This window comes from Ambystoma mexicanum, chromosome 3q (genome assembly GCF_040938575.1).
Source record: "Ambystoma mexicanum isolate Mex_15411 chromosome 3q, UKY_AmexF1_1, whole genome shotgun sequence".
Classification (NCBI taxonomy): domain Eukaryota; kingdom Metazoa; phylum Chordata; class Amphibia; order Caudata; family Ambystomatidae; genus Ambystoma; species Ambystoma mexicanum.
This window is the reverse complement of record NC_090926.1, coordinates 242622428-242640174: the sequence shown is the minus strand read 5'-3', so window position 1 is coordinate 242640174 and position 17747 is coordinate 242622428. Positions and strand designations below refer to the sequence as shown.

At 46.7% G+C, this 17747-nt stretch overlaps 1 protein-coding gene across 1 annotated transcript in view; it reads right to left on the bottom strand.

Annotated features, from left to right (window-relative positions):
- Window positions 1-10477: 10477 nt before the first annotated feature.
- LOC138582393 (keratin, type II cytoskeletal 80-like) overlaps window positions 10478-17747 on the bottom strand; it is a 179855-nt gene continuing 172585 nt past the window's right edge. The window contains exon 9 of the mRNA XM_069653659.1: window positions 10478-17688. Within this exon, the coding sequence (XP_069509760.1) occupies window positions 17576-17688 (113 nt within the window). The 3' untranslated portion in view covers window positions 10478-17575. The remainder of the gene's footprint in view (window positions 17689-17747) is intronic.

The window sequence follows — 17747 nt, the reverse complement described above, 5'->3', positions numbered from 1 at the left end:
TAGGAGATGTCCAGGTTTGGGAGGCTTGGGTAAACTTTTGCCTAAGAAGGTCAAAAACAGACCAGAGAGGGAAGGGGACTATGGTGACACTCTAGGCCATCCCGGGGAGTATAGTCTGCCTAGTGGCTGCCTTGGCAAACTATCTCCAACAGAGGCTGCCTTCTGGCAAGAGGTTTCCACTGCTACTGTACAGGGATGGGTCCGCCCTGAGCCGCTTTCAGTTTAAAAGGGTCATGGATATGGCGTTGGATGAAATGGGGCTAACAGAGGGGGTGTTCGGGACACATTCTTTTAGGATAGGGGTGGCCACCTCTGCGGCAGCTGGGGGCTTGGGGTCTGAGGAAATCAAGCAAATAGGGAGGTGGATGGCGGGGTGTTTTAAAAGATACGTCAGACTGGAAAAAATATAGAGTTAACCTGCTGCCTTCTCGTCTCCTTCCCACTAGCAGCAGCACAGAGGAGGAGGCGGTCCGTCTGGGTGGTCGGGCATTCCTTTGTGTCAAGGGCCAGGGCAAGCTGGACGGCAGCGCAGGAGAGTTGACAGTGGTGAGTACAGGATATGATGGCACGGGGTGCTCGGGATGAGATGGGCCCAGCTGCATGGGCATATTTGCAAGTTGCTGGGTAAGCAGCAAAAGCCGGAGTTCTTGATCATTTATCCAGGCGGTAATGATTTGACAAGCATGGGGAGGGGGGCTTTCATGAGGGAGATGATTTTTTCATTGCAGGAGTTGTCAGCACAGCTGGGGGAGACCGAGATTGTATGGTCGGAAATAATTCCAAGACAGGAACGGAGGGGCGCAGAGAGCCACGCGGCATTAGAAAAACCAAGGAGAAAGCTGAATTGCGCAATGTCAAAATTCTGCAGGGGCAGATGTTTTCCACAGATCAGACAGGGCTTGATCAATTTGAAATCCCCGGAATAATATCTAAAGGATGGAGTACATTTGTCGGTGATGGGGTTGGAACTCTTTTATTGGAATGTGTACACAAAGCTCTTGGAATTGTAAATAAGGAAAGGGGGGATCCACGGTGGACGGTAACCCACCTGTGGCGTGGCAGTGTTTGGGCGACCAATCACAAGAGACAGACTCCGAATGAGCCATGAGAAAGCCAGAAGGGTCTTCGCTCTTCTTGGACCAGCACCTCTTGAGAGCTTAAGCGGCAGGGGCGTCTGGTGGTAAAAATAAGGGCTCAGCTTCCCCCCGAAGAAACAGCGCTCTCCCCGCACACTAACACCGGCAAGGGCAGGTGGGGCTCAGACACGAAGGGTTGGGAGAGTTGGGCCTACTGTGGACTTTGTGCAAATAAAGGGGGAAGCAGGATGTTGGACACGGAGCAGGCGCTGCACCTTACGAACTATTTTCACTAATGTGTGCAATGTTTTTATGATTTTGTGAAAATAAATCTGCAGCCTTTTTATGCCAAAAAGAAGGCAAGTCTCATGCTGCACCTTACTAGTGGGAAAGGAAGGAGCTAAGGAGTGAGCACGCATATTGTTTAGTGGTACAAATGGACAGATGCACTGGTTATGGCTGTTGTGCTCTTGGTGGGGGAAAAGGTCACAGGTACAGGGACTTGGGTGGCAAGATGTATATGGTCATTATCTTGCGGGGAGGTTTGATTTTGGCCCTTAGAGGCAGGCTATACCTCCAGGCTCGGCCTTAGCAGGGAATTATCCGGCTCCCCCACCTCTCGCAGTTTCACCCTTACTTGTGAGTGCTGGCGACAGGTGCAGGTTTTGGTGAAAGGTGGGGCACAGGGCTCCTCCTGCCGCACACTTGACTATCATTTCACTAGTTTGCGGGCAGCAAGAGGGGACACATCAAAAGCTGAGCAGAGACCTGGGGGTGGCAACTGCCCCCACCTCCCTCTCCTGGCTCTGCTACTAGGTGACGACCGAGAAAGCGCTCTATGCTAAGGAAACAGGCACATATACATTTACCAAGTCAGATAAACAACTTCCATCTCAAACTTTGAAAGTTACCAATCCACCCTTTTTCTGCATGCTTTGTAGGGAAAATAAAACCCTCGCCTTAGCTTGTGAAACGTGTTTTAAAAGCAATGTTTCGTTTTGAGTCGTCCCTTTGTCACAGCTCTCGCTGTACCTCGAGGCAGGAACAGGACTTCTTTTTCGTGTTCTGTTTACATCGACGCCACGTCGCTTCAGGTGCAGAGGATGGGCCTATGGGGCCCCAACCTGCCTGCGTTACCTTCCCAGGAAGGAATGTGGGAGGGAAAGCTCGCATCCCGCCACAGGGCCTTGCAGGCCCAGGTTGCCACAACAACCGTTACCTTGTTTGAAACACAATCCCTAAATCAGAGGGCGATGACATCAGCCTGAGATGGGGGCTGTGAAAAAAGCACTAACAATACGAAAAGCCTTCATGAGTAAAAACAAGAGTGGCTCCACAAAGAGAGAGGATTAATGGTGACATCACCCCAGAGTCAGCGAGGGAACAATGAACTCCTTGTACTCTTAGCAGCAGGAGATCCGGAGTAGCAGAGCGGCAACCCCAGGGCCACAAGAATAGTCCACGTTAAGGGTGAGCTGTGAGAGTATCCAACTGATGGTCATTCGGTTGTATCATGACTCCGAGGTGGGCTGTAACCTTACTTGCCAACATCACCCCAGAGTCAGCGAGGGAACAATGAACTCCTTGTACTCTTAGCAGCAGGAGATCCGGAGTAGCAGAGCGGCAATCCCAGGGCCACAAGAATAGTCCACGTTAAGGGTGAGCTGTGAGAGTATCCAACTGATGGTCAGTCGGTTGTATCATGACTCCGAGGTGGGCTGTAACCTTACTTGCCAACATTTGTGGCCAAAAAGATGTAGGATTTTTCAAGTTTCAAAACTAATGCTTTGCATAACAATTACATCACAGGAAAATACAAAACATACATTGTTGGCACCACTGGATCGTTCTAAAATACACAACCCATCCAACAGCACAAGATGGAAAGATGTTCAAATGTTACAAATGTATAATTCTGAATGTAAGTTAACAGCAATTACCTACCTTCACAGAAGGTAATCACACAGAGCTGGTAGGCAACGTTTGCCACTGCTCAGCAGCCAGGTCAATACATATTTATTCCTGCAGTGCAAGATAAATAACTGAACAACATGGAGACTGATACCCTCCGCAGTCTGATATGCAGTTGATGTGTGATGGTGGCACGCTCTGCCACTTGCCTTCACTTGTGGTTCACCTAAGGCCTGTCCCGGCCAGAGTGCAGGGAAAAGTCATGTAGCTGTCAGGTCACTGGATTGGTCTGAGCCCATCACTCAAAGTAATCACTTACCCGCCCACCCCACAGACAGACTAACTAATGTGTTGCATGCTTTGTCCTGGGCAGGTCTCAAGCAGCCTGCCTTGGAGTCACATAAATTACCTGCCCCTGTAAAAAGCAGTAGGATATGTCACCCACATCTGTAGGCAGTAGGACTGCTTTAAAAGCAGTAGCCCGCCTACTGCCTAAATCAGTAGAGTTGGCAAGTACATGTAACTCCTCCTAGCATTTCCCGCAAAATTCGTCAACTAGGCCTGTCATTCCTTTACCAATTTACCAAGTTATTATTGTTTTTAATTCATTTTATTTATTGGGTATTTATAATGTGCCTTTACAGTGAATGGTGTTTCAAGGCGCAACAAGACAAAAGTGGGAGAGGGGGCGGGATGAAGAAGGGTGGGATGAAGAATAACAAAACTGCCCTATTAGGTCTTGTGTCATTCGTCTGAAGTGCAGGACAGAGCGGAAACTGCAAATGCTAAAGGGGGGAAAGGAATTGCAGGTCGGGTTGGAGAGCGTGCAAGTGCTGAGGGGGGAGGCGGAAGGCAGAAAGGCCGCTGGGCAAGGTGAGTGCTAAGGGGAGGCCAGGTGGAGAAGTGTCACTCCAGAGGGAGAGTGCAGGGGAATGAAGGTCCACATGCTTAGTGCGACGATGGGGCTGGATGGGCTCAGTAGGGGTGCAGGTCCAGCCAGGCTACTGTAGGGGGAGGGAGGCCGGCAGGGCAAGTGCAGGTTAGGTGAGGGGGTGGTCAGGTGAGACTGAGGTGCTGGGGTAGGCTGGGCAAGGAGGGCCTGGTCCCAGTGTGAAACAGAAGGAACCAGGCAGCCAGTCAAATGCGGCAGAGGGGGACATTAGCAGGGGAGGGGAGAGCGAAGGAAGAAGAGAAAAGGAGGGTCTTGAGAAGCTTACGGAACTTAAGGAGATCCGTCTCAATGCTAAGAGTGGCAAGGAGACCCTTCAAGGGGGAGGCTCCTGCGGAAGCGAGAGATCTACCCCCACTCTGCTTGGAAAAGCATCTGATCTGCAGAGAGTTGGAGCTAGAAGACTCGAAAGGGCTCTAGCAGGGAGGTTTTTAGGGAGAGATAGTTGGATGTACCAGAGTCCCAGGCCCCAAAATGCCTTGTGGATGATGTGGAAACGCCTTGTGGATGTCTTGAACTTGATCCTTGCAGCAACCGGAAGCCAGTAGAGAGATTTTAGGACTGGAGAGATGCGGTCCCTGGGTTTGAGGCCAAGGATAAGTCTTGCAGTCCTATTCTGGATTAGTTGAAGGGGACGAAGGGAGGATATAGGCAGATTGCAGCTGCTGCAGTAGTCCAGCCTGGAGAGCTCTGGGGGAAGGTGAGGAAAGGGAGAATGCCTCTGAGGAGGTGCAGTTGAAAGCGGGTCTTCTTGGCAAGGTCTGTCATGTGAGGAGAGAAGGAGTGAGAGGAGTCGAAGAAGACACCAAGGTTTTTTGCCTCACAAGAGGGAGAGGGAGGGGCCCCATGGAGGGCGGCGGTCAGAGAGTAGGAGGGAATTGGGGTCCCAATGAGAAGGATCTCAGTCTTACTGGCATTACGGCAGAGATTGTTAGCAGCACACCATGCTTGAATAGCAGTCAGACAATCAGGAATGAGAAAGGAAGAAGAGGAGGCAGTGGAGGGAAGCTTGAAAGAGAGCTACGTGTCGTCCGCATAACACTGGAAGTGAGGAGAGAAGGCAAAGATCAAAGGGGCTAGAAGGGCGAGATAGATGTTGAAAAGCCACGTAGAGAGGATAGAGCCCTCAGGGACGCTGCTGGTGGAGAGTGTGATGGACGAGAGAAAAGGGCCCAGTTGCACCTGGGATGGTCGGTCAGAGAGAAAGGAGGTCAAGCAGTCCAGTGCCAGGTCCGTGATGCCAACGGTATCACAGAGACGATTTATATGAGTGGCATGATTATATCAAAGGCAGAGGAAAGGTCAAGGAGGATCAGAATGGAAGGAGAGTTGGAATCGAGATTTGAGAGCAAGTCTACATGGGTGTTCAGGAGTGTAGTTTCCATGCCTCTGGCTGCTCTGAAGCCAGATTGGTGGGCGTGGAGACAACCAACAGATTCAGTGTGGTGGATCAGCTGGGAGATGACCAGCTTCTCGAAGAGTTTGCCCAGGGATGGGGTAATGGAGATAGGGCGGTAGTTAGCAGGGCAGGAGGGGTCAGCAGAAGGCATTTTGAGGAGAGGGTACACAGGGGAGTGCTTGAGGAGTAACGGGAAAGAGCTAGTGGCAAAGGAGTGTATGCAGAAATCAGCCAAGGCTAGAGCAAGGGAGGTAATGTTGTGCTTGATAGTTCTGGAGGAACAGGAAAGCACCTGTTTGGAAGAGACTTTCATAGAGAGGACTTGTCTAGAGACACATCCGGTGATATGGGCAGACAGAGGAAAGTAGGAGGGAAGGGTAGAGGGGGACCAAGAGGGGCCTGAGAGCGGGTGAGGGAGAAGGGAGGGGTGTAGAGGCGAGTGAGGACAGGATGTCCTGAGTTTTTGGTTATGAAGTGAGAGGCCAGTGTAGTGCAGATGGTCAAGCATGGCAGAAGAGAAGTGGAGACTGCAGTAGTATTGGCGAGTTCTTTGCCAATTTTGAACAGTTCAGCTGTGTTGATAGTTGCCACAGAGATGCGGGCTATGGTATAGGCCTTTTTCTTTGAGAGGATGGAGAGCCTGTACTGCCTTTGGAGCAGGCGGCAGGCAAGTCTGTCAGTGGATGTGCTTGAAGCCTGCCACTTCCGCTCAGCAGCTCTGCACTTGCGTTTCATAGAGGCTAGGTCGAAATCATACCAGCTGTTGTGCTTAGAGGCAGACTTCATGCAGATCCTCAGGGCAGAGGCAAGGATGTCCAGAGTGTTGGAGAGGTTAGCAAGGACTGTGTTAGTGTGAGAGTCAGTGGCCGGAGTGGGGGTGGGGGGTGAAAGTGGTGACAAAAGCAGCAACTGAGACTTGCTTCATCGGTTGAATGATGAAGGAGACCGGCAGTGCAGGCAGAGGCTTAGCCGGGGGAAACGATATCCAGGTGAGAGGACAGGAGAGCATGATAAGGCCAGGAGAGAGGTGTAGTGAGAGGGTTGGAGATGGGGCTTTCTGATGAGATGAGAGCATCCATGGTGTGTCTGGCTGAGTGTGTCGATCTGGAGGGCAAAATGGTGAGGGAAAGAGAGTCACAGAGGCTGCGGAAGAGTCCAGAGGCAGCATCAGGGGAGTCAAGGTGGAGTCAAGTCTCAAAGGAAGAGAATCTTGGAGGTGGAGGCCAGGAGAGAAGGTGAGAGTTCATCCCACTCTGAGTTAATGAGGGAGACCGGACCAGGGGTCCTGTAGATGGTGGCAAGAGTCAGCAAGAGGATTAGAGAGATACCAAGCATGCAGACAAGGCGTTCAAAGGAAGAGTAGGACTGAGTGAGTATGATAGTAGCAGGGTCCCATTCACGGATGATCAGGGCCACCTCGCCCCCAGACCAATTAGGCCTGGGCTTAGAGAGGATCTTGTAACCCTCCAGAGGAGTATGTCAGAAATAGTGACAGAGCTGGCCATGAACCACGTCTAGGTTAGAGCAAGGACGTCAAGGTCGAAGTTTTCAAGGAGGTGGCAGATGTCAGAGCAGTGTTTAATGGCAGAGTGAGAGTTGAGGGTAACTAAGTGGAGCTGGTTGCCACATTTGAAAGAGGGGTACGGGAATGTGGTATGCCTGTCAGTGGTGGCGAAGGGGTCAGAGGAGTGGTAGAGGAAGGAGCAGCAGGAGAAGGGAGGACGTTTTTGAGAGATGCAAGGTGCCTATCAAGAAGGAGGGGGTTGGGTTGAGAGCCATGCGCCATGACAGGTAGACATTAATGATGCCCCTAGAGGGTGGGAAATATGCCAAAAGTACTTCCTATTGGGTTCCACCATTAATGGGTGAAGAAGAGAAAGGGTAGAGCACTGAGACCATATGGGGAATCCAAAAGTCCAGGGAGGGAACAACAAAGAGGATGTCAGTTACAGTCTGCCTGGAAGAAGGGTTTGCATAGGTGTCAGCGATGGGTAGGCCTGGATTGGAGACCAGGAGATCTTTCTTGAACTTCTTCCTTTCAGTCTTCGAAAAGACAGATAGGATAGGTGATAGAGTAGCAGTTAGATAAGATAGGGGAGATGGAAAGCACCATGGAGGGAGAGAGCAGAGAGATGGCAGGGAGAGAAATAGAGGGAGGGAGAAACTGCACAATGAACCACAAACTCACCTGGTAGCCTAGCAGCAAGCCAGGCACAAATGAATCAGATACACGAGAAAGGAAGTCCAGACCAGTGAAGAGAGTCCTGCGGCAGGCGGAGGGCCAGCTCAGCAAAAAGGCCATGGGACTTGATCCTTTGCTATCCTTCCTTCACCAGCTGCTGGAAACCTACTATGTGGAGACTTAGTTATGCAGTTGTTTCACTCGCAGCACAGCGGAACTCTAGAGTGCAGCTCAGGCTGCATTCAGTAGGTGGTGGAGGACCTAGAGCTGGGAGCACGGTGCTGGAGGAACACAACAGCGAATGTAACACATCTAGATTCGAGTTTTCGAGATGCAAAGCACCCAGATTCAAGTTTCCTTGATAGAGGGGAAAAAACCTACATTTCAAAACACAACAGCAAATACAAAAACACCAGATTTGAGTTTCCTAGATGCAAAACACCCGGATTCAAATTTCCTAGAGAGAGTGGGAAAAAGCCTACATTTTAAAACACAACAGCAAATACAAAACACCCAGATTCGAGTTTCCTAGATGCAAAACACCCAGATTCAAGTTTCCTAGATAGAGGGGAGAAAAGCTTAAATTGCAAAACAATACAGCAAATGCAAAAACACCCAGATTCGAGCTGCCTAGCTAGTGGAAAAAAGCCTACATTTCAAAACACAGCGGCAAATGCAAAACACCCAGATTCGATTCTTCTAGATAGAGGGAAAAGAGCCTGATATGGCTAACTAAGATAATTTGCCTAAGTAACAGATATGGATAACATATAACTGTGGGTGATGTGCAGCAGAGTACAATCACATAGAAGTAGTAAGAGAGTTGGGACAGTTCAAAATGGAGCAGTAATAAGTGCTCCCCCTGCCCTCACGTTGCTTACCTAGTCATTTGTTGCTGGTTATCGGCTGCACTGCAGGCTCTACTGGCGCACACTGGCAAACACAATCTGCAGCTGCTACTGCAAGAGCTGCCCTTTGCCTCTGGGCCCTTAGCCGCACAGGCTGTAACGGACAGTGGGGCTGCCCTGAGGGCTCCAGTTAAATGAGGCCTAGGACCCAATCAGGGTTCAGGGGCAGGCAGGGGAAGGGAGCAGGGAGAATAGGAAGAGGGCTCAGGGGGAAGGGGCTATCCTATGCACATGCCACGAGGTGCAGATGTTAAATTCAATAAATGTTCATTTAGAACAGTGAAGCACCAAACAAAAAAAAGTTACAGCTTGGAAGATTTCAGGCTCTTACCTAGTGCTCTGGCACCAGGATGGAAATGCTGCGCTGAGCACAGAATGCTGATTACACCCAAGTGGTGTTCCAAACCGGGCCTGGGCCCAATCAGGGATCGGGGTGGGCAGCGGTAGGGAGCAGGGAGAACAGGAAGAGGGCTCATGGGGAAAGGGCTATCCTATGCACAGGCCACGGTGCAGCAGATGTTAAATTCAAAAGATGTTAATTTAGAATAGTGAAGCACCAAAAAAAGGACACACAGCTCAGAAGATTTCAGGCCCTTACCTAGTGCTCCGGCAGCAGGATGGAAATGCAGAGCTGAGCACAGAAACAGTGATTACACCCAAGAGGTGTTCCAACCCGGGCCTGGGCCCAATCGGGGGTTGGGGTGGGCAGAGAGAGAAAGCAGGCAGAACAGGAAGCGCGCTCAGCGGGAAATGACACATGTGCATTCCTCTCTACTTTTTATTATTATAATTGGACTATTTATAGAGCCCGGACCGAGCTCCGAGAAGCCATTTGGCCCACAGAAGATGCCCATTGACCACCAACCAGTGATAGGGACAAATGGATCGCTCTCTGCTTAGCACTCAGCCCCTGAAGAGGAATTGCACTCACATCATCCTTCTCAAGTTGCCATTTCAATACCACAATGGAGGGTAATAATTGGTAGCTGTAACACCCATTTATCAAAACGCTCTGAAACCGCTACCTCTAGTATGCAGTGCTATACAAAGCGCCAAATGTTATTATTTTTATTATTATTGATATTTATAAAGTGCATACTATTTAGGGATCGGCAGCCAATTGGTAAAAAAAAAGACTATTAGAAGGCATGCATGGATCACAAATCTAAAGCAAACACTGCTCTTGGGATGCCTCCATACTTCTGAGGCTGTAAATTGAGTATCACAATTGTGGGTAGTAATTGGTAATTGTAACACCTGTTTATCAAAGCGCCCTGAAACCACTTGCGCCAGTATGCGTTGCTAAACACAAACCAAATACTATTACTATGTATTAGTATTTTTAATAATAATAATGTTAATAAATAAAAAATAATGATAACACTATCATTATATATAAGAAGGTATAGTTTAGGGATCAAGCATCCAGTCGGAACATAGATGCTAGAAGCATACATGGATCAGAAAACTAAACAAAACGCTTGTATTTGGAAGCATATAGTAGTCAGGCATCCAATGAGAACCCAGCTGTTAGGCACCATACAGGGAACAGGTGTCCAATAGGAACACTGCTAGAAAGAAGCACATAGTGAGTATACATCCAATGGAAACAATGCTTCAGGAAACACAAAACAGCTATCCAATAAGAGCACAGCTGCAAGGACAGTGCATTGATCAGGCTTCCAATGGAAACACAGCTTCTGGAAGTATCTAGAAATCCGCCTTCACCTCCAGTGGAAAAATTATCCACAAAGAGCAAAACAGGTTACAAAAAATAAAAACAAAGCCACTGGCTGTTTCCAAATGTGTATTTGTGTCACATCTTATCTTTAATCTAGCTTTATAGACTCAGGGTGGGGTCGTCACCGTGGATTAATGACCTGCCACCAAGTTTTTGCATCAGGCCATACATTTGAGGAGGATTATTATCCCAAGTGATAATGACCCCTCCCAAGGTCTAAAATGCTATTAGCACATGGTAGTAGCAAGACATGTTTTGGAGTGTTCATGGTCAAGTAAACAATGCTGCCTAAAGAGTGAGTAAACAGACAATTATTAAATAAAATGTGTTTTTATTTTGTAGTAATTAAATAACATGGTTGTTTTCATCAATTAAGCATTTTAATTGTAACTTGGTTGAACTGGAACATCAGCATGCATTAGGTTTCATGTAAAAGTAAACATTTTCCCTATTAGAAAGTTAAAGCATTTTCCAATATGTTATCTTTCTATTTTGTGTGTTAAATACCATTTTGCAGCAAAGAACGAGGTTTTACCATGGAGGAAGTGTCTTTTTAAAACAACATTTTGCCTGGAAATTGCATTGGTGGTTCCCTGTCTGCTTCTGAAGACTGACTGTTCAGAGTGCAGTCAATACCAGTTGTTATTGACTGCAATATAAACAATCTGATTGGCTGAGAGGTCAATAATGATTTCCATGTGCTAATAAATAATATTGGTGTGTCACTGTATTTTTTAGACAGTACCTTGTCTCACACCTGCACGTCTAAGTATACCTAAAATACATCACAAGATATGTCAAATGGAAATAATATTGTAACACTTAATAATGATAATATGTTACACTCCTAGTTACTTATAAGTGCATTAAAAATACAAACCTAGAAACAATTGAAAACATAATCACAAAGAGTTTGAAAATACATAGAAACAATGGGGTTTGTAGGTTCTTCTTTGAATTAGAACATAACTTGGAACTGCAAAAATGTAGAAAGCCTGTCCGCCAGTTGTATTTCATCAGATAAGGGACTTCTAGCAAGGGTTTATAGTCTGGATTTTACTCCATAAGACAAAGCTAATTCTGCAAATCGGTTTTATTGTAACAAACTTTCTGTATGTGTAATACAGCCATACTGTAGACACTGCCCTATTTGTGTCATGATTCTGCATAACGAGGCGCACAGGCAATTGCCGCAACTTACGACTTCCTGTGACAGGAAACGTTGCTATCAACACTTCCTGTCATCTGACAGATTGCTTCCTCCCAGTCCCCTTTTTATTATCTTACCAATATCTAAAATGTGGCCCACTGGCGGACAACCTAAAGTTGAGCCTTTCAGATACAGTGCTTGGGGACAACTGCCCATTTTGGCAGTCAATGTGAAGTTTCAATGTAGCTTTGTTCAAGAATATGTTCGTTCGCAGTTCTCTAGGGGAACGAGTCTGTAGATTAGCAGATAGAGGATAGCAACTGCATAACGCATTTCAATGCAGTGACCAATGCTTGTATTTCTTAAGTCAGATCCTCGGTCTCCAGTCTTAAATATTTTATTTTGGGTCAATTCTAAGTAAAGAGGTGATTGGACAGTGAGGGGGGTGGCAGTACCAAAGTATTGCAAAGTACAGTTTTGGTCCAAATGTTAAATGGAGGAGTTATCCTTAACTGAGAGGTCCTTTCCTACACTCGTTTTAGGTGCCTACGTGTACAGAATGTCTTTCATAGTGCACTGGATGCCAGCGGATCACTTCGGGGCTCATGACCTAGCTGTGCACTGCCTCCAAAAGATCCTTGCAGCATAGCTCCTCTAATGATGCCTATGCCTGTGGTCAGGTGACCTCCTCTCTGGCCATGTATAACTCTCACCCGGTCAGTACTGAGCCTGCATGTAGATGGATAGAGCTAAGGGCGGACAGGAGCATGTTTGCTTCCTGTACAGTAGGCAGCTTGTCCCGTAAACCCAACAGAAGAGAACTTGTATTCACGCTACAATCTCTGGATACATTTTTAGGAATTCTTCATAGGCAGGATCACCAGCCAAGTTGGCTGTGGTGACAGGTACAAAGCATTATCTAACTTCTTTCACCCAGAGTCTAAATTATGAAAGGAAAGGTGGGAACGGGGACACACTGCTAGCAACACCCCTGCGGTGCCATGGTGCCAGACTACATATCCTCCCCATTCCTGGTCAGGGCTTGAGCGATGCACTGCGGACAAACGAGTGAGTGGATGGTGCTGGATCCTTCCATTAGAAGGACTGCATTGTGCCTTCTCTTCTGGTTGCAAGCCTGGGTTTCACAAAGCAGGAGCTGGCCCAATGGGTGTCAGCAATGCTGGACCTAAACGTGAAGTCATAGGTTGTCTCTCCTTTATTTATGCGGGTGGCAACCTTCTGTGGTCCTGAGAAGTAGCATGTTCTGTCTCTTCATACAACACACAGAACAGATAGAGCGGTGAGCTACTTATACAGGCATAGAAAGTTCAGGGTCCCTAACATGCTATGACGCACTCAGAGTATCCACTGTACCATCAGTCATCTGGAAGTGATCGTATCTCCTAAGAAACCAGGTGCTTGATGTGGCTGCGGTGCATCATGTGTACTCCATGAAGTCAGTCGCTGTTGCACATCCTCCAACAGATATATTTCAGCACAGTGGGCCCTGTAAGGCCCACCCTGTGTTGCATCCATGGCTTCTCCTGCTGAGCACTCATGTGGGGTTCCGCAGGAGTCATGTCTGAGGCCCACACCTTTTTCATATTTTAACAAAGCCTTTATTTGATTTCTTAGATGACCGGGACATTCTTAACACAAACTATGCAGATGATAAACAAATCCTGCTCCAACTTTCTGGAGATTATTCTGTGGATTCTGTGAGATTAAATGCCATCTTTGATTTTATCCAAAGCTGGATGGCATATAATGGTCTAGATTGTAATGATTCTAAAACTGAACTTCGCTTAGTCGGCTCGCAACAAAGGCTTGCCAGGTTACCCGATGTGTATAAGAATGTTATTATTGCGAGCTGTTGTATCTCTGTTCTCTCAAAGGTCAAAATCCTGGGTGTCCATTTTGATTCTACTCTTTCTATGAAAGACCATGTGAATGCAGTGATCTCTTCATCATATTATTTGAAGTTGCTCTGCCGCATTAGACCTATTATTTCCAATGACAATTGTGCTGCACATGCTTACACTATAATTGGAGCAGAAATTGATTATTGTGGCAGTCTTCTTGTAGGTACTACTCTAAGAAACATTACAGAACTTCAAGTTCTTCAGAATAGTGCTGTGAGGATTGTTTTGCTCCTTAATCGAAGAGCACATATATCCCCTACGCGGAGAGCGTTGGATTGGCTTCCTGAGAAAGAGCAGCTGAATTTCAGGGTTCTTTCGATTACAAACAAATGCATTTTTGGTAATAGTCCAGCCTATCTGAAAAGAAGGCTGCAGGTGAAAGAACGCACACGTTTGTTGAGATCAAGTCATGGCAACCTGCTTACTGTGCCCCGGGTGCAGTTGGAGTGGGCAGGTACATGTTCTTTTAACTGTATTGCCCTGTCCCTCTGGGACGAGTTGCCTTCATCCTTAAGACCAGACTCCTCACTGTTCTCCTTTAAGAGATCTCCTAAGACTTTTCTTTTTACTTGGATGGCTTGGGGGGTGGTATGTATCCGTGTTATCCTGCTGACTATGGGCTTATGCTCTTACCTGGCATGGTTTGATCGGTTTTACCGTTTCATTTGTTCTATCTTTTTCAGTTTTCATGATTGTATCTTAGTTTATCAATTGCATGTTTGATGTTTTATGCATTACTTCTGTGTAGTGGTTTACAGGGTTTTATGTTGTGTGGTTTGTTCTTGTTATGTGCAAGCCCGTTTTCCTTTGAGCCTAAGGCGCGTTACAAATTCATAAACATAAACATACACAATTCTGCCTGCAGTTTTCTCCACAACTTACTTTAGCTGCTAATTATAACAAGGCTAGCCCACATCAGAGAAGAGGGGTGCCCAGGCCAATGTTGACAGTTGTCCAAGTGCAGTAATGCTCTAGCATTTTGGCGACAATTTCAGATTGAATAGCACATGTTAATTGCATTGACAAAATGTGGTACTGAGATAGGCATGGCGCTGTATTGGAGACAGTTCAATTGCTTTGTTTTGGACGGCATTGGCCTAGGGAGGTTGGGGTAGGAGTGGAGCGGAAGTGGCCATTTTGAGGGTCGCGTCTCAAATGCCTAGTTGCAGATCTGCACTACGCAATGTCTGCAGCGTGGATGTGCCACAAGGGGAGACAATCCATGTTCCGTACCATTATTGAACAGCACCTCCTAGGACTACAGGTGTGTGCACGAATAATGTGTATGGGCCCATAGAGGGTCCCCAAATGTTCTTCTCAAGAGATACGCACGCTCACACACACCCAAACACACACATTGTTTGTGAATCAGTCATGCATAATTTGACCCTTTCCTTAACTGTGTTTGCACTTAGTACAGGCAAGTAGCATTTTGGGGATTAGGCACCTTGTGTCTAGGTTCGGCATATCCTATGAGTAGTTTCCAGCCATGAAATAAAGCTGTGTTTCATGCTTACAGAGATGGAATGCATATCCAGCTCTCTCAAACTGTGACATGGTACATAAACAATAGCGTAATACTTTGTATCATTTATATTGCCCATTATAAATCAGCGTGAACACTCGGTGTTGGTGGATGCTACCAGGCGAGGAACTGGATTCCAAAATGTGTGAGCAATTTCGAGGTACTGGAATGCAGAAGAATAGTAAAGCTAAAAGCCGGTGTATTAAAAGACAAAAGGGTGCTATAGTCACCCACTTTTCTTCCAACTGATCAGGACAGGCAGGTAGTTCTCAGAGCTTGTCCTGACATCTCGACACACTGATTGATACTCACTTAGGTCTAGGATGATCTTAATTAGTTCATCTAGATTTGTAGTAGTAGCAGTCGTTTGTCATTATATAGAGCCTCCATCGCCATTAGTATGGCCTCCACGCGCTTCCTTATGTGTCCAGCTAGACTGCATTTTTGTCATAGGTCGCAGCTGCATTCTGATGGCAGAGATGTTGTGCTTCATGTTTTAGTCTGTGTTGCTATTCTGACCCGTGGGAGACTTTATAATCTGTATATAATGTATCTACCTTACCTTTTGAGTAAGAACATACCCAAGCAATGTTTAGAAAGCTTTTCTTTCTAGTTGGCCACTTTGCGATGTGCGTTATGATGTGTGGAACTGATTATCTATTTTCTAACCTGGAGCCGGTACAAGAAGACCAGGAATTAAGACACTCATGTGGACACACAAGTAAAGGAACCTGAAAAAGTGAAAGAACATGGCTGTTCCTTGATGCATACTAAGACAACACTTAAGTTGTTTTTCCCAGTGAAATAACACTCTGGGTCTGCACCTTCCAGGGCACAAAGACATTATGCTGTGGAATTTTATTTCTGGCAATTGAACGGACAATCGAGGTGGTTCAAGAGTGCAAACTGAACCCTCTGTTCTTTAGAAGGTGGTACAGATTAGTCATATCCCACCGAAACCGGTTGACGACATTCAAGGGTGTGTAAGGCATAAATACACACCTAGTTACATCAGAGGGATTGAATATCTTCAAGTGAGGGTCCTTTCCCACTTGTTGCTCTGTGCCAAGAACCACCCAGTTAATATACTAAATCATAGTAAGACATATAAATAATAATAATAAAACAACAGACAGAGGTCAATAGGAACACATGCACTACTACTCCTTGCCCGTTCCTGTAGAAAATAGAGTTTGTTTTAATAAAGATGGTGTAACAGGCTTGCTAGGGACAGCACACTTGCACAAAAAGATGTCCAGGGTCTTTGCAGGAATATGGATCTAGATTTCCAGGTTAGAAAATAGTCAGTTCCCCTCTTAAGGGTGTTTTCACGATACAGATTTGGGCGCAAGAGAGGTAACACGTTTTGCCCAACAGGCCTATTGGTTGGTTTGTTTGTGCATTATGATGTGACATGTCATGTTTGTGTACATAAGGTCCTAGACATTGGAGGCACTGCTGAGACCCTGCACATTGGAATGCTTACTGTAAATTGGCTGTTCAGACCTAGAATAGTATCAGGTGAACCTCAAGATAGGTTGTGACAGGATGACCCTGTTGGGAAAAGGCTGTCCTGTCTTCATACACACAATGCTTAAGTGGTGGAGGCATAGAGGTTGCATGGGACCTGCATGGCAATGTCGTTTCACTGACATGCATGTCTGAAGAGTGTTCCTGAGATACAGGTTGCCCAGAAAAGGAAAGACTCCAAAAGACAATGCGCAAGTGTGCTTAGGCAAAGCATGCATGTGCTCAGTCAATGCACGTGTGTGGTCAGTAACAGATATTGACATGCAGAAGCCGGGGTCAGTGCTGTTGTCCAACATGTCTTCAGCTCTACAGCAAATAATTCTAAATGGTTGGGGACGGTGAGAGTACGGGCAGCAAGAGAACCATTTGTCAATGGTCATTAAACCAGGAGATGGGATGGCAAGCACTGCAATGGGAGAAAGACATGTTCGCCGGGGACTCTGACAAGGATACACTGAAGGAAGGAGAGGTAATCTAGAGGATATGGGTTGTTTGACCTAAAAAACATGACCTACTGCCCCTTTGACCTAATTTTTTGTACCTTTTTTTTGTGGTCCTACTGCGGAGGGAGACCCCACGCAACCCCCATAATGCAAAGGGAGAACCCCTGCACACCCCCGAACTTCCCCCCACCTCAACCTATTCCCTTAACCCACCCCATAACCATTTTTTTTAATTAAAGTGTACCATTTGACCTACCGAATTAGGTAAACAAGAGATGTGGTCAAATTGGACAATACCAATCTAGACATGTAGAAAGTAAATTGGGTGATGAGAGATTCAGGTGCAGAAATTGGGAAGTTGTACAAAACACGTGGAAGACAGAGAAAGATGACAAGGCAACGGGGAGGAGCAAGTGGGACAGTCAGAACAAAAACAGACAGAGACAATTGAGGAGTAAAAGGTGATCATCACACAAGGAAATGGGAAAGGAGAAAGGGTTTGCAGCTGGAAGTGAAAGGGATGCGAGGGTATACAACAAACCGATGATGAGTGACAGCAGACGAGCAGCATCAAGCACATTACAGCTACTAGAGCCATTGTCCCATTCTGGTCAGGAAGATCTGCAGTAGGAGATGTTCTGTGATGGTCGGTGGCTTCGTGAGTTCAAGGCACCTTTTCTTCTGCTCAGTTAGCGTTGAGTAGAAGTCAATCACTAGCCTCGGGCCACTCCAGTTGTGTATATACTTGTGTTAAGGAACAAATGTAAACCGACATGTTGTTAGGCATCATCCTGCAAGTGCCACAGCAGTCTGGGGCAACCTCATTTCTCCCCAAACCCTCAATATCGCTTGTACTGCGGTTTGATCAGCATACTTTGGGAGCGCTTCTTTCGTTGCTGGTTCGACTGCGGTGTTGCAGACCCACCCCACTCCGATGCAGGACCTGGAAAAGCTGCCATTGAGAAAAGATCAGGAGGATGAGGAGGAGAAATGGTTACAACTGCGCATCCA